Below are 23026 nucleotides of genomic sequence, written 5' to 3'. Positions count from 1 at the left end.
TGCACGAGATTTTGCCATGCTGTCGGCATGGTCGTTGCCAAGTTTGTCACGACCAGGTGATTTGGAGTGTTCCTTGACTTTCTTCCAATACACCTGTATGTCGTGTTTGGGGGTGTTTTGCTGGTGACACTCTCTGTGATTTATTTAGAATTCAAGGCACACTTAACCAGCATGGCTACCACAACATTCTGCAGCGATACGCCATCCCATCTGGTTTGGGCTTAGTGGGACTATCATTTATTTTTCAACAGGACAATGACCCAACACACCTCCAGGCTGTGTAAGGAGTATTTTACCAAAAAGGAGAGTGATGGAGTGCTGCACCAGATGACCTGGCCTCCACAATCCCCCGACCTCAACCCAATTGAGATGCTTTGGGATGACTCGGACCTCAGAGTGAAGGAAATGCAGCCAACAAGTGCTCAGCATATGTGGGAACTCCTTCAAGACTGTTGGAAAACCATTCCAGGTTAAGCTGGTTGACAGAATGCCAAGTGTGTGCAAAGGGTGGCTATTTGAAGAATCTCAAATATAAAATATGTTTTAATTCTTTTTACACTTGTTGGTTACTACATGATTCAATATGGGTTATTTCATAGTTTTGATGTCTTCACTATCATTCTACAATGTAGAAAATAGTAAAAAATTAAGAAAAACCCTTGAATGAGTTGGTGTTCTAAAACTGTGTAAGTTCTCTTCGAAGTAGTGATGGTTCGAAGGCAACTTCGGAACTACAGTGTGGAGAACAAGTATTTGATACACTGCCGATTTTGCAGGTTTTCCTACTTACAAAGCATGTAGAGGTCTGTAATTTTTATCATAGGTACACTTCAACTGTGAGAGACGGAATCTAAAACAAAAATCCAGAAAATCACATTGTATGATTTTTAAGTAATTTAAGTAAGTATTTGATCACCTACCAAACAGTTAAGAATTCCGGCTCTCACAAACCTGTTAGTTTTTCTTTAAGAAGCCCTCCTGTTCTCCACTCATTACCTGTATTAACTGCACCTGTTTGAACTCGTTACCTGTATAAAAGACACCTGTCCACATACTCAATCAAACGGACTCCAACCTCTCCACAATGGCCAAGACCAGAGAGCTGTGTAAGGACATCAGGGATAAAATTGTAGACCTGCACAGGGCTGGGATGGGCTACAGGACAATAGCCAAGCAGCTTGGTGAGAAGGCAACAACTGTTGGCGCAATTATTAGAAAATGGAAGAAGTTCAAGATGACGGTCAATCACCTCTGTCTGGGGCTCCATGCAAGATCTCACCTCGTGGGGCATCAATGATCATGAGGAAGGTGAGGGATCAGCCCAGAACTACACGGCAGGACCTGGTCAATGACCTGAAGAGAGCTGGGACCACAGTTTTAAAGAAAACCATTAGTAACACACTACGCCGTCATGGATTAAAATCCTGCAGCGCACGCAAGGTCCCCCTGCTCAAGCCAGCGCATGTCCAGGCCCGTCTGAAGTTTGCCAATGACCATCTGGATGATCCAGAGGAGGAATGGGAGAAGGTCATGTGGTCTGATGAGACAAAAATATAGCTTTTTGGTCTAAACTCCACTCGCCGTGTTTGGAGGAAGAAGAAGGATGAGTACAACCCCAAGAACACCATCCCAACCGTGAAGCATGGAGGTGGAAACATCATTCTTTGGGGATGCTTTTCTGCAAAGGGGACAGGACGACTGCACCGTATTGAGGGGAGGATGGATGGGGCCATGTATCGCAACATCTTGGCCAACAACCTCCTTCCCTCAGTAAGAGCATTGAAGATGGGGTCGTGGCTGGGTCTTCCAGCATGACAACGAACCGAAACACACAGCCAGAGCAACTAAGGAGTGGCTCCGTAAGAAGCATCTCAAGGTCCTGGAAGGTCTGTATGGAGGAGTGGGCCAAAATTCCGGCTGCAGTGTGTGCAAACCTGGTCAAGACCTACAGGAAACTCTGTAATTGCAAACTAAGGTTTCTGTACCAAATATTAAGTTCTGCTTTTCTGATGTATCAAATACATATGTCATGCAATAAAATGCAAATTAATTACTTAAAAATCATGCAATGTGATTTTCTGGATTTTTGTTTTAGATTCCGTCTCTCACAGTACCTATGATAAAGATTACAGACCTCTACATGCTTTGTAAGTAGGAAAACCTGCAAAATTGGCAGTGTATCAAATACTTGTTCTCCCCACTGTATGTCACAAGGGGGCGGTTTGAAGTCGGTGTCATCCTCACCACAGCGTTGACATACCGCCAAAGCCTCATCCAAAGGCAGGTTTTTCCGCATTTGCGTAGTTTACTACCACATCATGGCTCTGCAGTTTCATTAGCCAAGCCACTATCCTGCTGTTGTGTACAGCTCCCTCCCGGAATCGTTGGCTCATCAGGAAAGTCACCGGCTGGTGACATGTTTCTATGATCACTTTTTGTCCGCTTACATAACTGGTGAAGTGCTTGACCGCCCAGACTGTCGACAGCAGCACTTGTTTGCAGTCTGAGTATTTGTGTTCAGCAGGGTTGAGTGTTTTGCTCGTGTAAGCAACCACGGTTGTATTTTTGGTACAACCCAGCACTAAGGCAGTGCTCTGAGAAGCCTACTTCCAAAAATAACGTCTTGTCTTTGTTGAGGTATACCAGGCAGGGTGCCTCACAAAGCAGGTTTTTCAAGGAAGTCACAGCTTCGTTGTGAGTGGTATCCAAAATGAACGGGGTATCTTTCTGAAGAAGATGGGTCAAAGGCTTTGATAAATCGGCATAATGTTCGATGAACTGACGGGAGTAATTACATACTTCCAAGAAGCTGCGCACCTCATGAAGGTTTGTAGGTGTTTTGATGTTAGGGACTGCTTGGATTCTGATAGATTGTGGGAGGATACCCTCAGCACCCACCGGAAGTCCAACGTAGTTTACCTTGGTCCTGCACCATTGTCCTTTCATGATAGCCAATTTAACCCCTGCTGCCCTTAGTTGGGTAAGAACGTGGTCCATCTCGTTGAGGTGGTGTGACCAAGTCTCACTCCTCATGAGAACATCGTCAACATAGATTATCGTCCCCCTGGTGTCTGCATCCGGCATTGCCTTGTGCAAGAAGATGTTGAATTCTGCAGGGGAGTTTGCATACCCGAACGGGCAGCAAGTGAATGTGAAGAGCTTGTTCGAGAAAGAGAAAGCAAACTTGTGTTGGTCACAATGGTCATCTTTCATGGTCCAGAAACCATTTGCCACATCTACGGTGGAGAAGTACTTTGCATTTGTCACCTTTGGCAACTCTTGGTCGAGCTGTGTCATTGGCCAACGAGACAACTGAACCAGCTTGTTGAGTTGCCTATAGTCAATAGTATGATGCCATTTACCCATTGGTTTCAAAACAGGCCACACGGGAGCGCTGTATGTACTGTTACATTCCCTGATTATCTGTTTAGCTAATAGGGAGTCGATAATCTCCCGTACCGCCGAGTACGTTGCAAGTGGAATTTTTTATTGTCTCACAAACATGGAGCTTCTCCGGGTGGCGTAAGAATACGCACCACATGAACACCCGTAACCCCGCAATCCAGCGAGTCTGTCGACCAGATATCCCTGTGTTAAACAAGTCCCGTTCAGTGTCATTGACAAGTGCGTCTGCCTCCGTCATTAGCTGCAGTACCTGTGAATGGAAACCAGGATATGGTTCAGCGATGTCGTACAGGTCTTCATCAGTTGGTGACGGTTTGTCAGTGGTGAGAGAACAAGTCCCGTTCAGTGTCATTGACAAGTGTGTCTGCCTCCGTCATTAGCTGCAGTACCTGTGAATGGAAACCAGGATATGGTTCAGTGATGTCGTACAGGTCTTCATCAGTTGGTGACGGTTTGTCAGTGGTGAGAGAACAAGTCCCGTTCAGTGTCATTGACAAGTGTGTCTGCCTCCGTCATTAGCTGCAGTACCTGTGAATGGAAACCAGGATATGGTTCAGTGATGTCGTACAGGTCTTCATCAGTTGGTGACAGTTTGTCAGTGGTGAGGGAAAATTTGCTGTTACCTCATCAGTGTGTACTTCAAATGCAGAAGAAGATGCGTTATCTTCAACAGGTCGTGGTCTGAGTCGACGTCCAGTCTGAACGTGGATGTGTCGTCAACTGGCAATACGGGAGTTATTGCAATTGCCTTTGATGGACAAGTAAAAATCGTCCCTCCCTCACCACATGGGTCTACGGAGGAAGGAAGTGGGTGAATTACGGGAACAACAAGCTCGAAATCATGGAAGGAGTAATCAATCAGTGTTCCTAGCTGAGTGTGCCGAGAAATGGAAACATCCGCTTGAGTCAGAATCTGCACCAAGAGGTAAGTATATCTAGCGTTTAGGTCCAACAGCGGGTTACCGTTGATAGTTAGCCCCAAGTCGAATAGTCGCGGAGAGGGTTGGAAGAACGCGGCAGTGCCTTCCATTCGGTAGCCGGGAGCCAGGTTCAGTCTTACAAAGACCCCTGTGGTTCTTGCCGGTATCAACATGGCGGACTCAGTTACCACTTTGCAAGCTTATATAGAATAGTCTGCCCGGACACCAGCTGCACAGGGTCGAAAGAAGAGGTGTGTTGAGCTGGCTGCGCCAAAGACCACAGCACTTGGTGTATGGTATCAAGTTTAACACCCAATCTCACCAAAATGTCCGCTCCCACATAGACTGTATGTGGGAGTTTCGCGACAACCATTAGGTAGTGATATACCTCCTTGGAGCCAATGCGGAGTGATAGCGCACACACCCCTAAAGCAGTGAGTGTCGTCTGGGGAGTCATTCTCAGTGGGAATCGGAACGTTTTTGGAAGAAGGGGTTGTCAAGTTAGCCGCTTTTGAAATGATGTTGATTTCCAAATTGATTGCTGATGTTTCAGACCGGGTTGCCAGTATGGCATCCTCAACCATTGTGCCGTTTAGGCATACACCGCCTATCAGTGGAGGGCGGTATGTGTCGGCTGGTGATTCACCCAAGCCACACAGGAAATCCTCATGTTCGGTCAACTTCCGAGTTGAACTTGTCATTCTGTCATCTGCCACTAATGGCGGACTCGTGACCAAGTTCACCACAGGTTTGTCTGTTGATGTCGCCGTTCCTTTGTCGTTGCGTAAGTTATTGCAGGTTGCCTGCGATGAAGGCGGTAGTGTCAGTGGAGGTGGCATAGTTATTTGTGACATTACTTGGTTGCTTCCCAATCCATTAGTGATACCAAATGGTCTATTAAATCTACCCCAATCAGCATCTGCTCTGTGTCAATTCTAGTCACGTACACAGGGTGGATAAGTGACACACTTTGTAAGTTCAGTTTTAGTAGGAGACGCCTGATGAGAGGTGAGGTAGCCTGAGTGAAACCTCTAAGTTTAGTGTCGCATCGTTCCATTTTTAACCAACGTTTTGCTGGGTCCACTGCCCTTTTGAGTTCGTCCAGCAAAGTCTGAGATATGAGGGAAATTGTCGAACCCGAATCGATCAGCGCATCACAGGTCAAGCAGTCCTCTAAGACTGTTTTGAGGTATGGCCTGTTTGAGTTGTGTTTTCTCATCATATCACCGACAAAGTGGAGGGGGTTGGAAGAACGGTGTGGTGTGTTATCTGTGTCAATTGTCAAGACAGACTGCCGTACTTCGTGACCAAGTGGGTCCTCTATCGAAATTTGAGTGGAATCTGCTATTTCGATGTTGCTTACCTTGTGCGTCGCAACATTGGTATCAGAGTCTATAGTCAAAACCTGTGGGCTTGTTTCTTGATTGAGCAGGCCCTGGATAGGGTTTTTTGAGTGAGAGCGGGGGTCATTTGATCGTTTACATCCTCGCAAATGGTGTTCATTTTGGCGGACCCGTTCTCCGGCAATTCCACGCCTAGTCATGGTGACTTATCTTTTTTTGCTTCTGTACTGCTTTTAGCAGAACTTCTAGAGAGTATCGGTCTACCCTGACCCTTTGTGTGGGTTGGGTGCAGGAACGTAGTGGCCAGGTCGATCGTTGCGGTACCTGTTTAGTTATCTTTACCACAGTGGTTATTGGTGTTGTGGTTTCGTGGTAGCCACCCTTCTTGTGCGTCAACTCTCACCGCTCCTATCTCTGACGCCACACCCTCTAACTGGAGTGTTTGTTCCTGGTCAATATTGAAAACCGAGTTGTCAGGGCTTTTAGCCATGCTCACTTTTGATGCTTCAAAAGCTGTGCCCGCAAGCTCTCGGAGTTCTGAGATTGGCAAACCAACGTAGTTAATGAAGTTGGGATACATGTTTGACAGAAAAATTGGTTTGAATTGTAATAGCTCTTCCATCCCTGTTTCAGTGAGTAGGCCAAAGTAAGCTGAACGAATCCTATGATAGTATGCTTGTGGGTGTTCATTCCGAGCTTGTTTGACTGTGTTAGCCAGCAAGCTGTGGTGTTTGCGAGTTGCAGAACCACTGAATTATATTTTCAAAGCCTTGGCAAGTTTAGCGTAGTTGTCAAGCACGTGTTGCTGTTGTAGACAGATGAAACTTGTCGTGTCTATTCGATGTTCGCTTCAACAGGTAAAGCCTGTCAGTATCCGTAGCGTTCGGGTAGCCATGTAAGGCGTCCTCTGTCTGCTAAGAACATCTCAGTGTCGTTTGGCTTCCCTGGAACGGGGTCAAAGGTGCAGAAGTTTTTTATAATTTTGTCAAGGCGTTCCACGCCAAGTGTGCGGGGAGGGTTTGCTTCATCCTGTGGTGAATTATGGGCCAAAAGGCCAAGAGGAGAAGCCAAGCTTTGGCTTTGTTGGCAAGGAGGTGCCATATTACTCTGTGCCGTATGGCCAAGAGGAAAAGTCTGAGGGACCCCTGAGAGAGGTAAAGTCTGAAACCTTCTGTCGTCTTCCCTCCTTTGTGTACTGAGCTCTGGTTACGAGCTTGGTTGCTTGGTTGGGTAGTCACACTGTAGCGCATGACTGTTCTGGAGTTCCTCCAGGTGGTACCTAAGGGTGGTATTCTGCTGCATAGCAGAGTCCACTTGGGCGCTTAGAGTACTTATTTTAGACACGTGAGTGTCACACTTGCTCCGTTCAGCCTTGTCTTTTTTGTCATCCAACTTGGTAATTGTGTTCATTAACTGATCGTCTTTGGTCTGCAGCTTTTGGAATAGAACATTATTGCTTTGAGTGGTGTCATTCAAAACTGCTTGCAGGATATCAAGTTGCTCGCCCTTGTTTTTAGCTAGCTCGTCAGATTTCTCTAGTTTTGCGTGGACTTCGTAGTATTTATTTTTGGCTAAATCGAGTTGTTCCTGTAGAATTTGTTCAAGAGTTTGTGCTCGTTCGTCGTTATAAGTGTTTGCCAGGTCTTTTAATTATTCCGTTCTCAAACGCAGTTCCTCCTCAAACGCAGTCTCTTGTCTTTGCCGGCTTTTGTCATTAGTTTCCTGGTTCTCGCCACCTGTCCCTTCATCTCAACAGTTTCTTGCTCGTGCTTCTGCTGGGCACTGCGGTATTGGACCCATGTCAATCTCTGCTGGTGAGCATAGTTCAGGGCTAAACTAGAGAGAACCTTTACAAGGCCTGTGCCTGATGGTCTATTTTGGAGGGCGTCTGTCGCAATTCCTGCAGTTTTTTCGCTTATGGCTTTGTGATCTAACATTCTTAGCCCTTCGGCATAGTTTGGGTTTATATCGCTGCTGAGGTCAGCGATCAATCTTTCAGTGGGTGAGGGTTCACTTATTAGCGGGGGAATGGGGGGCACCCCCTCTGATAGCTTGCTCATTTATTTTTATTTTTATTTAGTTTTGTAAAGTTTGGGTTTTGACTCGTATAGGCTATCTGGGAATTAAACTTTCATTAACCTGAAAGCGTCGCTGTATCTAGGTTAAGCTTGACAAGTATAAAATGTCTCATTGGTTGGAACAAATTAATTTGGTCCTTATCCAAATGATCAACCTGGTAAAAAGATTTGTTTGACAAGTTAACTTCCTTGTTAAATCGAATGAAACAACGATATCCAATCAGTTGAGATTGGTTGGATATCATACAGTGTAACCAGTTGTTACAGATGTGAGAAGACGTTTGCCCTCACATTTTTCTTCAAAACATTACTGGATTCTTCACCACAAGGGGTCACTTACCCCTGAAATCTGAAATCCCATGGGATTCCAGCAAAGGTGGGACTTCCGTCGCCCAAAGCTTGGAATTTCGCTGTAACAAAGGAGAAAGGCTTCTCTGTTTGTTATCTTAGCTTCTAAGGCAAAGCTAGCTGTTCTTGTACAAGAATGTTCACTTCCAGCACAAAAAAAGTTGTTGGCGATTCTTCACCACAAGGGGTCACTTACCCCTGAAAGCTGAAATCCCACGGGATTCCTGCAAAAGCGGGACTTCAATGTAAACAAAGGAAAATGGCTTCTCTGTCTTTGTTAGCTTAGCCTCTAATGCAAAGCTAGCCGTTCTTGCATCCAAATGTTTACTTCAAGCACAAAAAGGGTTCCCTTCAATTCGGGAACGGGGTTTACTAACAACATCTCACGTTCAACCCAATCGACGTTTCTTGCTAGCAATGTTACCGGAACACGCGGTAACATAAAGAAATACTTGCCGCGTCTATTCACGCTACTGAAGCGCGAGAGAGAGCGATAATACTTCGCTTCAGCCCAACGAATATATCTTCTCAAATTTCCTTAATCTGCTTGCCCTTATGTTCTATCTCTAGAAATTAATACTGGCCACAGCTACTCACGCTGTTGAAGCGTGAGAAACAGAGATAATACTTCGCTTCGGCCAAACAAATATATATTCTCAAATTTCCTTAATCGGCTGGCCCTTATATCTTAGAAATGTAGTAATTCACCCTACACACTCTGACCCTTTGTCAGGTATACAACACCGGAGTCAATCTCTCCAGTATCTTGGTCAAAAGGAATCACACACACCACTCAATGACAATCCCTCCTAATGTTTTTTGGTCTATAATTAGTTACAAAATTCCTGTAGGCTGAATTCAACAGTAAGGCCTAATTTTGTCTTAGATTCCTCGCACAGGGGCACCAATATGTCATGACATGACTTTTAACAATCGGATGACTGTTATTTCTCTAATTAACTAATTATTTTTAATTGTTACCCGATCAAATTCATCATGTAACAATTAACTTATTAGGATTTGGGGAACCATGAGAGTGGTTGTTTAAAGAGTTTCCATCTCCCTAATTAAACTCTAGAAGGTCTATACCAGGGCTGCCCAACCCTCTTCCTGGAGATCTACCATACTGTGGGTTTTCAGTCCAACCCTAATTTAACACACCTGATTCTACTTATTAGCTGCTCAACAAGACCTTAACTAGCTGAATCAGATATGCTAAATTAGGGTTGGACTGAAAACCTACTGGACAGTAGATCTCCAGGAAGAGGGTTGGGCAGCCCTGGTCTATACCTATCACATCGATAAAAAGTCAACTTATTCATCATAACCTCTTATCATATCATAATTCTGAACACCGTAACCTCCTTGCATATGAAAAAAGCCCAGCCTTACTTATGATTCAGTTCTACACAAACTGGTTGAATTATTTATTTACTAGCTAACTAAATGGTAACACAAGATAACATGCACACTTAATACATAGGAGAGGTAGAGACAGGGACAGAGACACTTAACGTTGGTACATTTAGAAACGACTCTCACTTATATTTCTCCAATACTTTGCACACGAACCGCCGCCCGCTTGGAGTAAGAAATTATGAATGTATTTACGTGAGGTGCCGCCCTGTAGCTCTCTCTCTCTCAGAATCGGGACGCCTTGGAAAGGGAGTTGGTTGGGCCTTCTCGTGGCTCGCTCGTAAGGCTCTGACTGTCCAACCGTTACAACAAGTCTTCTACTGTTGTGGTCCTCTGTAGGTCTCTGGTGACTTGTCATGTAGTCCTAAACAGAACTACAGAATGGATTTTCCTTCCACTCGTTCTGGAAGATTGGTTCTTTGAAGATAGGCTAGCCAGCCGTGTCGATGGTTTCCCAGTGGGGTGATGAGAGTAGCTTAGTAGGATGGCTTGAATAGAGTAGTACAGGGCTCTCCAACCCTATTCCTGGGGAGCTACCGTCCTGTAGGTTTTTTGCTCTAACCTTAATATAGTGCACCTGATTCTAATAATTAGCTGTTGATAAGCTGAATCAGGTTTGTTACAACTGGGGTTGGAGCGAAAACCTACAGGAGGGTAGAATGGTCCCACTTAACTTCACTTTCCAATATACTGTATTTAGGACAGCTAATCAGCCATACAAGTGATTATCCGGGAGGGGGTTTTCTTCTCCACCTCGTTTTGCAATTCAGAGTTCAAACCACTTTAGACGTGCAGCTGCAGCTTAACATCTTTCTGGTCTGAATGTTAATTTCTTTACCGATCCTTTATGCACTCTGGTCGAAAGGGGCAGTTCCGTCAGGCTGACATGCTCCGTGACCTCACTCGGGCGTGACTTGTCACTTGTACAAAGTTATGTCAAGCTCCTAAAATCATGTCCCTCTCTTCACAAAAACCCTTTCATCATTTTTCATATTTCACGCACAACGAATCGGATGGACACTTCACACTTCACAGTGTGTATACTTTTCAAGTTACAGTATTTCCTTTATAACATTTTTAATGACATCACAAAATAACCAACAATATGACATACGTTTTCTATAGATCGCCTCTGACCATTCCCCACGTTCTCTGTTAGGAATATTGTTCCAGTATTTGCTTTTGAATGTGTTAAAGTTTCAGCGGTAAAAAGTATCTGGAGACAAAGCACATTCCTTTGTGAATTTGGAGAGGGAGACCCTGGATCTTCTCTCCTTTGATTTACAACAGGGACGTGAGGTGTCAACCCCCCACCAGTTCCCTCCTCCCCCCCTCTGCGGGTGAGAGGGGGTCTGGTGGAAGTTATTCATTGCAAAGCTGATCTGACCTATTTGGATCCTCACAGGATAGTCATGACACTGTTTAATCTGTTTCTTGATATACCACACCTGTCTGATGGATGGATTATTTTGGCAAAGGAGAAATGCTCACTAACAGGGATGTAAAGAAATGTGTGCATAAAATTTGAGAGAAATACGTTTTTTGTGCATATGGAACATTTCAAGGATTTTTTATTTCTGCTCATAAAACATGGGACCAACACTTTACATGCTGAGTTCATATTTTTGTTCAGTGTATTTACCTAAGGGAGCATACAGCTTGCAACATCTATGGGCTTTTCTTTTTTTCTGTCATGCATAATGTGCAGTGCATTTGGAAAGTATTCAGATCCGTTGACGACTTCTACATTTTGTTACTTTACAGCCTTATTCTAAAATTGATTAAATTGTCCCCCCCCTCATCAATCTACACACAATACCCCATAATGACAAAGCAAAACAGGTTTTTAGAAATTGTATTAAAAATAAAAAACGAAAATATCACATTTACATAAGTATTCAGACCCTTTACTCAGTAATTTGTTGAAGCACCTTTGGCAGTGATTACAGCCTTGAGTCTTCTTGGGTATGACACTACAAGCTTGGCACACCTGTATTTGGGGAGTTTCTCCCCTTCTTCTCTGCAGATCCTCTCAAGCTCTGTCAGGTTGGATGGGGAGCATCACTGCACAGCTATATTTGATCGGGTTCAAGTCCGGGCTCTGGCTGGGCCACTCAAGGACCTTCAGAGACACTCCTGCATTGTCTTGGCTGTGTGCTTAGGGTCGTTGTCCTGTTGGAAGGTGAACCTTCGCACCAGTCTGAGGTCTTGAGCGGTCTGGAGCAGGTTTTCATCAAGGATCTCGCTGTACTTTGCTCTGTTCACCTTTCCTTTGATCCTGACTAGTCTCCCAGTCCCTGCCACTGAAAAATATCCCCACAGCATGCTGCTGCCACCATCATGCTTCATGGTGCCAGGTTTCCTCCAGACGTGACGATTGGCATTCAGGCCAAAGAGTTCAATCTTGGTTTCATCAGACCTGAGAAACTTGTTTCTCATGGTCTGAGAGTCTTTAGGTGCCTTCTGGCAAACTCCAAGTGGGCTGTCATGTGCCTTTTACTGAGGAGTGGCTTCCGTCTGGACACTCTACCATAAAGGCCTGATTGGTGGAGAGCTGCAGAGATGGTTGTCCTTCTGGAAGGTTCTCACATCTTCACAGAGGAACTGGAGCTCTGACAGAGCTCCAATCGGGTTCTTGGTCACCTCCCTAACCAAGGCCCTTCTCCCCCGATTGCTCAGTTTGGCCAGGCGGCCAGCTCTAGGAAGAGACTTGGTGGTTCCAAACTTATTCCATTTAAGAATGATAGAGGCCACTGTGTTCTTGGGGACCTTCAATGCTGCAGAAATTGTTTGGTACACTTGCCCAGATCTGTGCCTAGACACAATCCTGTCTCGGAGCTCTATTCGACCTCATGGCTTGTTTTTTGCTCTGACATGCACTGTCAACTGTGGGACATTATATAGACAGGTGTGTGCCTTTCCAAATCATGTCCAATCAATTGAATTTACCACAGGTGGACTCCAATCAAATTGTAGATGCATCTCAAGGATGATCAATGGAAACAGGATGCACCTGAGCTCAATTTCGAGTATCATAGCAAAGGGTCTGAATACTTATGTAAATAAGGTATTTCTGTTTTTATTTTTAATACATTTGCAAAACTTTCTAAAAACCTGTTTTTGCTTTGTCATTATGGTGTATTGTGTGTAGATTGAGGATATTTTTTATTTAATCTATTTTAGAATAAGGTTGTAACGGAACAAAATGTGGAAAAAGTCAAGGGGTCTGAATACTTTCCCGAATGCACTGTATGTATTTGATAACTGCAAAATCATTTAGGCTTTTTTGGGGCTTTGGCTCATTACATGTCATTAATGTAGCGCTCATAAAATGTATTTCATATATGGCTCATCAGGCTCAGGTAGCATCAGGTTAGCATTTTCATGCTGATCAAAGCTCTAATCAAATCCAGACATATTTATATGCGTTATAATGCTTTTGAATGACATACCAGGTTACCCGGGAGAAAAGTGATTTATTCTCGGGATGGGACATTTGTAAAATATTCAAACCTGGTGTACGCAGCCATCTCGTCTATTTCAAATCTTCTCTCATTGATAAAGACATTCATCATGACATGCAGCACTTTGGGGTGGACCCACCCGTCTCAATCAATGAGAGAAGATTTGAAATAGACAAAATGGCAGCGAACACATTGTTGGATTACTTATTTTCTTAACTAATGGAGCATTTTCTAAATTCAAATGCACCACCTGCAACTGGACACATTTTAGAAGAAACTTTTTGGCCGAATCGGGAATGAAGATAGTATTGCCAAGTTAATGTTGGTCGAAAATTTGCTGTGCTACACCAAACAGTACCTAACCTGTAACTCCCAGTAATGGATACCAAAAAGCTTTGGTTAAATCACATTATCTGATGTAACAATCTGTAGCTACTGCAGGCCTGGAGTTCAGCTGAACAGCCACAGCTCTCTCTGAGTATGCACTTATCACCCGAGGTGTATGAACGATGTGACAAGCACTGGATCCGACAGTGCAAACACACACACACTACTGTCATGCAAAACTGTTTTTGGAGTGGAATGATGGCAGAAACAGACTGGTACCCAGGTTAAGCCAAATGTCTAGCCTGTTAACCAAGCCAGGCCAAACGATCAATGCCGAAAAATCTGCGCACTGGAACAAAACTCCACGTTAATAGACGCATCCCAGTCTGTTGACAGATGCTACAACACCAGTTATGTTACGTGCGTCTGTCCACGAGATTGAGATAAAACAGCCATGTAGTTTCTCCCTTGTGAGTCAGTATATCTGGGTCACCTTATGGCTGCTTTTACACAGGCAGCCCAAGCTCGGATTGGTCAAAAGACCAACTGAGAAAAAGATCAGAATGGGGCTGCCTGTCTTAACGCAGCCTTAGTCTCTCCTGTGAAGATGTGCATCAGAGTCAATCTAATGGAGCCGGAGGAGATGGCTGCCATTTTAGATGTGCATCAGTCAATGTAATGGCGCCGGAGGAGATGGCTGCCGTTTTACGGGCTTCTAACCAATTGTGCTATTTTGTGGGGTTTTTCGTGTTATTTGTAACTTATTTTGTACATAATGTTTCTGCCACCGTCTCTTATGACCGCAAAGAGCTTCTGGATATCAGGACAGCGATTACTCACCTCGTACTGGACGAATATTTTTTCTTCAACGAGTCGGACACGAAGGATTTACTTCAGACACCCAACAAGGCCCAAATCCCCGTCATTCGCAGGAGAAAGAGACAGAGATATCGGGGACGTAGGTCGGGGTGCCTTGTAAGGATCCAACAGTGAGTGGGTAATCTGCCTCTTCCATCAGTCCTATTAGCCAACATACAATCATTGGATAACAAAATTGACGAGCTACGATCACAAATATCTTACCAACGGGACATTAAAAACTGTAATATCTTGTGTTTCACCGAGTCGTGGCTGAACGACGACTTGGATAACATACAGCTGGCGGGGTTTATGCTGCATTGGCAAGATATAACAACGGCCTCCAGTAAGACAAGGTGTGGCGGTCTGTGTATATTTGTAAACAGCTGGTGTAAGAAATCTAATATTAAGGAAGTCTCAAGGTTTTGCTTGCCTAAGGTAGAGTATCTCATGATAAGCTGTAGACCACACTATTTACCAAGAGAGTTTTCATCTATATTTTTCATAGCTGTCTATTTACCACCACAAACCGATGCTGGCACTAAGACCGCACTCAATGAGCTGTATAAGGCCATAAGCAAACAGGAAAACGCTCATCCAGAGGTGGCGCTCCTAGTGGTCTGGGACTTTGATGCAGAGAAACTTAAATCTGTTTGACCTAATTTCTACCAGCATGTTAAATGTGCAACCAGAGGAAAAAATACTCTAGACCACCTTTACTCCACACACAGAGACGCATAACAAAGCACTCCCACGCCCTCCATTTGGCAAATCTGACCATAATTATATCCTCCTGATTCCTGCTTACAAGCAAAAACTAAAGCAAGAAGCACCAGTGACTCGGTCAATAAAGAAGTGGTCAGATGGCGCAGATGCTAAGCTACAGGACTGTTTTGCTAGCACAGACTGGAATATGTTCTGGGATTCTTCCAATGGCATTGAGGAGTACACCACATCACTCACTGGCTTCATCAATAAGTGCATAAATGACGCCATCCCCACAGTGACTGTACGTACATACCCCAACCAGAAGCCATTGATTACAGCCAACATCCGCACTGAGCTCAAGGGTAGAGCTTCCGCTTTTAAGGAGGGGGACTCTAACCTGGACGCTTATAAGAAATCCCGCTATGCCCTCCGACAAACCATCAAACTGGGAAAGCGTCAATACAGGACTAAGATTTAATCGTACTACACCGGTTCCGACGCTCGTCGGATGTGGCAGGGCTTGCAAACTATTACAGACTACAAAGGGAAGCACAGCCGAGAGCTGCCCAGTGACACGAGCCTACCAGACCAGCTAAATCACTTCTATGCTCGCTTCGAGGCAAGCAACACTGAAGCATGCATGAGAGCATCAGCTGTTCCGGACGACTGTGTGATCACGCTCTCCGTAGCCGACGTGAGTAAGACTTTTAAACAGGTCAACATTCACAAGGCCGCAGGGCCAGACGGTGTACTCCGAGCAACTGGCAAGTGTCTTCACTGACATTTTCAACCTGTCCCTGACTGAATCTGTAATACCAACATGTTTCAAGCAGACCACCATAGTCCCTGTGCCCAAGAACACTAAGATAACCTGCCTAAATGACTACCGACCCGTAGCACTCACGTCTGTAGCCATGAAGTGGTTTGAAAGGCTGGTCATTGCTCACATCAACAACATTATCCAAAGAAACCCTAGACCCACTCCAATTTGCATACTGCCCCAACATATCCACAGCTGATGCAATCTCTGTTGCACTCCACACTGCCCTTTCTCACCTGGACAAAAGGAACACCTACGTGAGAATGCTATCCATTAACTACAGCTCAGCGTTTAACACCATAGTGCCCTCAAAGCTCATCACTAAGCTAAGGACCCTAGGACTAAACACCTCCCTCTGCAACTGGATCCTGTACTTCCTGACGGGCCGCCCCCAGGTGGTACAGGTAGGTAACAACACATCTGCCATGCTGATCCTCAACACGGGGGCGCGTGCTTAGTCCCCTCCTGTACTCCCTGTTCACCCATGACTGCATGGCCAGGCACGACTCCAACACCATTATTAAGTTTGCCGATGACACAACAGTGGTAGGCCTGATCACCGACAATGAAGACAGCCTATAGGGAGGTCGTTAGAGGCCTGGCCGTGTGGTGCCAGGATAACAACCTCTCCCGCAACATGATCAACATTTTTAGACATTTTACATTTTAGTCATTTAGCAGACGCTCTTATCCAGAGCGACTTACAGGAGCAATTAGGGTTAAGTGCCTTGCTTGCACATCGACAGATTTTAATCGACGGGGCTGTGGTGGAGCAGGTTGAGAGCTTCAAGTTCCTTGGTGTCCACATCACCAACAAACTATCATGGTCCAAACAAACCAAGACAGTCGTGAAGAGGGCACGACAAAGCCTATTCCTTCTCAGATCCTCAAAGTTCTACAGCTGCACCATCGAGAGCATCCTGACACCGGTTGCATCACTGCCAGGAATGGTAACTGCTCGGCCTCTGACCGCAAGGCACTACAGAGGGTAGTGCGTACGGCCCAGTACATCACTAGGGCCAAGCTTCCTGCCATCCAGGACCTCTATACAGTGGGGGAAAAAAGTATTTAGTCAGCCACCAATTGTGCAAGTTCTCCCACTTAAAAAGATGAGAGAGGCCTGTAATTTTCATCATAGGTACACGTCAACTATGACAGACAAATTGAGAAAAAAAATCCAGAAAATCACATTGTAGGATATTTAAAGAATTTATTTGCAAATTATGGTGGAAAATAAGTATTTGGTCACCTACAAACAAGCAAGATTTCTGGCTCTCACAGACCTGTAACTTCTTCTTTAAGAGGCTCCTCTGTCCTCCACCCGTTACCTGTATTAATGGCACCTGTTTGAACTTGTTATCAGTATAAAAGACACCTGTCCACAACCTCAAACAGTCACACTCCAAACTCCACTATGGCCAAGACCAAAGAGCTGTCAAAGGACACCAGAAACAAAATCGTAGACCTGCACCAGGCTGAGAAGACTGAATCTGCAATAGGTAAGCAGCTTGGTTTGAAGAAATCAACTGCGGGAGCAATTATTAGGAAATGGACGACATACAAGACCACTGATAATCTCCCTCGATCTGGGGCTCCACGCAAGATCTCACCCGTGGGGTCAAAATGATCACAAGAACGGTGAGCAAAAATCCCAGAACCACACAGGGGGACCTAGTGAATGACATGCAGAGAGCTGGGACCAAAGTAACAAAGCCTACCATCAGTAACACACTACGCCGCCAGGGACTCAAATCCTGCAGTGCCAGACATTTCCCCCTGCTTAAGCCAGTACATGTCCAGGCCCGTCTGAAGTTTGCTAGAGTGCATTTGGATGATCCAGAAGTGGATTGTGAGAATGTCATATGGTCAGATGAAACCAAAATAAAACTTTTTTGTAAAAACTCAACTCGTCGTGTTTGGAGGACAAAGAATGCTGAGTTGCATCCAAAGAACACCATACCTACTGTGAAGCATGGGGGTGGAAACATCATGCTTTGGGGCTGTTTTTCTGCAAAGGGACCAGGATGACTGATCCGTGTAAAGGACAGAATGAATGGGGCCATGTATCGTGAGATTTTGAGTGAAAACCTCCTTCCATCAGCAAGGGCATTGAAGATGAAACGTGGCTGGGTCTTTCAGCATGACAATGATCCCAAACACACCGCCCGGGCAACGAAGGAGTGGCTTCGTAAGAAGCATTTCAAGGTCCTGGAGTGGCCTAGCCAGTCTCCAGATCTCAACCCCATAGAAAATCTTTGGAGGGAGTTGAAAGTAAGTGTTGCCCAGCGACAGCCCCAAAACATCACTGCTCTAGAGGAGATCTGCATGGAGGAATGGGCCAAAATACTAGCAACAGTGTGTGAAAACCTTGTGAAGACTTACAGAAAACGTTTGACCTGTGTCATTGCTAACAAAGGGTATATAACAAAGTATTGAGAAACTTTTTGTTATTGACCAAATACTTATTTTCCACCATAATTTGCAAATAAATTCATTAAAAATCCTACAATGTGATTTTCTGGATTTTTTTCCTCATTTTGTCTGTCATAGTTGACGTGTACATATGAAAATTACAGGCCTCTCATCTTTTTAAGTGGGAGAACTTGCACAATTGGTGGCTGACTAAATACTTTTTTCCCCCCACTGTACAAGGCCGTGTCAGAGGAAGACCCTACAAATTGTCAAAGACTCCAGCCATCCTAGTAATAGACTGTTCTCTCTGCTACCGCACGGCCAGCGGTACCGGAGTGCCAAGTCTAGGCATAGTCACTAACTACACCTACATATTACCTCAACTAACCGGTACACCCTGTATATAGCGTTGCTGTTGTTTTACTGCTTTAAATGTTTACTTATTTTTCTTAACTGCATTGTTGGTTAAGGGCTTGTAAGTAAGCATTTAATTGTAAGGTCTACACCGGTTGTATTCGGCACGTGACAAATAAAATGAGTCCACAATCATCGCAGTTTTCAGAGCCTCCGTTTTAGCAGACGGTGGAAGTGCAGGACTAATATTGATGCATTAAGTGGACAACTTTATTTAACGGAAAAGAGAATCTGCTATTTAGTTTTATAAGTTAATGTTTTTCCTAGTTTGTCTGGTCCCTGCTTCAGGCACATCAGCATGGTAGTGTCAACAGTTGTCTTTGTTCATTACCCTGTCATCCAAAGGATGGTCTCTGTTTAATGAGAATCCCCTCCAGATCAAAGACTGCCTTAAATAGCAGTTACATTTACAATTGCCGTTTGGTCTGTGGCAGTCATTAAAACAAATCTGTCTTGTTCTCTACACACCTTTGACAGATTTTAGTGTTCACCAATTATGTAATAGTTTTGGGAGCCATGGAGCCTCTTAGGTATGCGACAAGGATCAATAGAAATACAACCAGGATGTTTGTTTCAGGCATGGACATTGTTTTTGATGCATGAAACACTGAATACAAACACCAGAAACAGCAAAACATTTTTTTATTCAATTCCACATTTCACTTCTGGCTGGACTCAGACTTGGATGTGGAGGCCCTAAGGGATGAGAGACGGCGTCTTTTGGCGATCTGTTCCTGGCGCTTCTCCTTAGCCTCCTGCAAACAAGGATGAGATTTGTTAGTCTTCCTACGGACTACAAGTTACTCAATGGCAATATTGTACACTTCATGCAGGATTTTGTACCTATGGACATTTCAATTATTTGTAATATTTGATTAACCATTTTATGAGAACTTGCAACACCATCAATTCGCTTGCAATCGTAGGAATGAAATAATTGGTATTCAACATTCAGGGCAATTCATTAGACATAACAGATAATGACTAATATTACAGCCAAATGCCTTAGTGGTCTCCCTTTCCGTACCTTCATCCTCTTGGCCAGCAGCTTGGCGTACTCAGAAGCCTCCTCCTTGTTTTTCTGGGTGCGCTGTTTCTTCAGGGCAATGCGGCGACGCTTGTGCTGCAGCACACGGGGTGTCACCAGCCTCTGGATCCTGGGAGCCTTGGTCCTGGGCTTCTTACCTGGAAAAGGCAGGGGAGGAGAGGTGTTACCAGTGGCATTTACTACAAAGTCTGTGCACATGGGGAAAATAGTTAAGGGTTTCAATGTTTATGGAATGTATGTCCAGCTTAGTGATAGTTGTAGCCGTTATTCATTCTAGCCAGTATTCCGAATGTTTTATAGTTTGACTGTTTTGTGCGTATCGACTAATTTGGACTGCCAATGTTCACATGAAAGAAAGATGTCCCATACAAATGTATAACTTGCCTCAAATCTGATTTTAGCCAATATACTTATTGAATGGCAACTTATTGGGAGAGCATTGCAGTTCAACCAGCCATGGTCAGAGGGTCGGGTTGCATCTGGTAAAGCAGCTCTGCAGTTTCTGTGGCACAACACTGTCCCCCCTTAAAGGCTACAGACCAGCCAGAAAGGGTCTACTGGTGTGCCAGACAATAACTCTCGAACAATTTGGCAAGCAGAAATATTAGTTTTCAAAATAAAATCACGCTGTCAAGAGTTTACAAGCGCCAATGTGCTAAGCTCTTTACCGATCCATTCATTAACAGGACCATTTAGAAGCAGTGTTGGCCTCACCTTCTTTAGTCAGGGGTCTCCTCACAACGTACTGCCTGACATCGTCCTCCTTGGCCAGGTTGAAGAGCTTGCGGATCTTGCTGGCCCTCTTGGGTCCCAAGCGGCGGGGCACGGTGCTGTCGGTCAGGCCGGGGATGTCCTTCTCGCCTGGGATGCAGGAAAAAGTGTCAAGACACTAGACTCAAAACAGTCTATACAGAATCACCACCAAAATGGTTAACCACATCCAAGCGCTGGCAGCGGGAGCAGAACAGTACTGAGGATGTTCAAGTTGGTTTCAATGGTACACAGTTGTGAAACCAGGCACGTCTTGTTTTCCTTAATATGTTTTGTAATCTTGTATACTGTATGACTTTGATGTATTTATGCAGGACTCATCTGTATAAATAAATTAAAAAGACCCTAGTCTCAGTAGGACTTTCTGTCAAAATAAAGGTTTAATAAAAAAATGTATCACCTTTCAAAATAACCCAATGTTAAACAGGGAAAGGATTGGGAGAGCATTGCAGTTCAACCAGCCATGGTCAGAGGGTCAGGTTGCATCTGGTAAAGCAGCTCTACAGTTTCTGTAGCACAACACTGTCCCCCCTTTGAGGCTACAGATCAGCCAGAAAGGGTCTACTAAGGTGTGCCAGAGAAAATCATTACCATCATTACAACTCCATACCTTTCTTGATGATAACCAAGTTCAGCACACTGAGGTTGGCATCAACGATGCAGCCACGGACAGACTTGCGTTTGCGCTCTCCTGTCCTGCGGGGGCGGTAACAGGAATGGCCCTTAGCAAGTAGCAAGCGCACACGGCCATGGGTCAGCACACCCTGCTTCATGGGGAAGCCCTGCTTGTCGTTGCCTCCGCTGATGCGCACCATGTAGCCCTGGGAGAGATGAGCTAAGATTAAGTAAAAAAAACTTGCTCTGTACAAGGACCTATTGATCACAACAGACATTTACTAAGGTGTGTGAGATCATGTTGAAACGAACACGAGCAGTATCAACGTTCTGTTTCAAGACACACTGGCATTAAATTGACAATTCCAAAATTACCCAAAGCTATAGTCAATGAGCTTGGCGTAAATAGTGAAGACCACAATCACTTGAGTTTGGGACAAACTAATTGAACTATAAAAAAAAAAAAAACTTAACCAGCAGGGTCTGGTTAAGTATAGCTCCCTCAGGACGCTAGGACAGCGGAGTCACTCACCACCTTCCGGAGACATTTGAAACCCCACCTCTTTAAGGAATACCTGGGATAGGATAAAGTAATCCTTCTACCCCCCCAAAAAAAAAAAAAACATTGTAAAGTGGTTATCCCACTGGCTATAAGGTGAATGCACCAATTTGTAAGTCGCTCTGGATAAGACCGTCTGCTAAATGATGTTAATGTCTGAAAACTGAGCTGCTTTCTTAGTGACCGAAGCTTACCTTCCACTCATCTCCCAGGGGATCAGCAGCCACTTCTGTGGCCATACGCTTCTCGTAGAATGTTCGCAGCTTGCGCTCATCATCAACTTCAATCAGCTTCTGACAGCCAGTGGCAGGAAACGAGATATTCAGCTGATAGAGACAGATATACAGATCAGTGTGTTGTAGATTGACCAGATGTAGCAAACTACCCTAGTTGAGAATGACTTAACAATGTACATCAGGCAGATTGCTTGCTAGACTATCACCTTGCACCTAAGCTACCCATCCATAACAAACTTTAGATGAGTTGAATAATTAACTAATACAGTAGCCTAACCAAAACAAGTCAGTATGGTGAGACAGCTGAATTGAGTGCAACATGATGCAGCTATACACGGGATGCTAGCAATTGGCAGATACTACTAGTATGTTAACTAGTTGATGCAATTGGTTTAACTCGTTAGTTTCCTAGAAACAAGATTAGTTATACAGAACACGGGATGCACGTGAATCCGGCAGCTACACTATTTGGAACGATCCAATGACACGCAGTTAAGACCACAGGAACCAGTAGTTAAGTAGCTAGTTTACCGATGTTGGAAGCTAGCTGGCTGGAAGCGGCCTTGATAATGACTACGTTGTAACTAACAAACTTGTAACTCATTGGCGAAATATGGATGTGTGAACAAACCCACATCAGGGATAATGTTCGTATCCCCCCACCCCCTTAAAAAACAGCAGAGGATACTTTGTTGCGGTTCTATGAAAGACGCCAAGCAAGACATGCACATTTCTCTCAGGAGGCGGACATATTTTCAGGTTCACTTACTAACGTTGTCAGCCATAGCTAGCTAGCTAGCTAGCTAGTTACCAACAAAATCAACATGCATCCTAAAAGACAATGCAATATCAGACAAACCGAGATACGGTTTTATAATATTGGAATGGACTACTTCAATTCGGCCTGGACATTAACAGGGAGAGATTAGTTATTTTAAATATTAGTTGAATTTACTTCTCTTACCTTCATGTTGTAAAACTGACTCGACAACACTCCGCCACCAAAAAGAGACCGGATGTTCGCCTCGCTGTCTCACATAGGCGTCATGAGCTATCGCGATAACACGTGATGAAGTTACAACGTTGCGTTTTTCTCATATGAATCATTCATCAGCATTTAAAACTGCATGCATAAATGTAATGGCAACATTCAGTTGAATACTCCTAAATGAAACGTGTAAATGTTTGCCCAAGAACACTAACATAACCTGCCTCAATGACTACCGACCCGTAGCACTCACATCTGTAGCCATGAAGTGCTTTGAAAGGCTGGTCATGGCTCAC

General features: G+C 44.5%; 1 protein-coding gene across 1 annotated transcript; it reads right to left on the bottom strand.

Moving 5' to 3' along the window:
• Positions 1–19138: 19138 nt before the first annotated feature.
• On the bottom strand, positions 19139–22814 carry rps6 (ribosomal protein S6). The gene is made up of 6 exons (XM_041874555.2): positions 22707–22814; positions 21701–21832; positions 20943–21153; positions 20276–20422; positions 19541–19698; positions 19139–19268 (listed from the first exon to the last, which is right to left on the bottom strand). The coding sequence occupies exons 1-6, from the start codon at positions 22710–22712 to the stop codon at positions 19173–19175; spliced, it is 750 nt and encodes a 249-aa protein (XP_041730489.1). The 5' UTR covers positions 22713–22814; the 3' UTR covers positions 19139–19172.
• Between the last annotated feature and the right edge of the window lie 212 nt (positions 22815–23026).

The sequence above is a fragment of the Coregonus clupeaformis genome, unplaced genomic scaffold (assembly GCF_020615455.1).
Source record: "Coregonus clupeaformis isolate EN_2021a unplaced genomic scaffold, ASM2061545v1 scaf0198, whole genome shotgun sequence".
Taxonomy (NCBI): Eukaryota; Metazoa; Chordata; class Actinopteri; order Salmoniformes; family Salmonidae; genus Coregonus; species Coregonus clupeaformis.
Note: the sequence above shows the minus strand (reverse complement) of the source record. Positions and strands in the feature narration are given on the sequence as shown.

Coding starts and splice junctions, on each gene's coding strand:
- rps6 (XM_041874555.2), bottom strand. Junction 21,154..21,700: donor CCCTGGGAGATGAGTGGAAG/GTAAGCTTCGGT, acceptor CATCTCTCCCAG/GGCTACATGGTGCGCATCAG. Junction 20,423..20,942: donor CTTGGTTATCATCAAGAAAG/GTATGGAGTTGT, acceptor CCTGCATCCCAG/GCGAGAAGGACATCCCCGGC.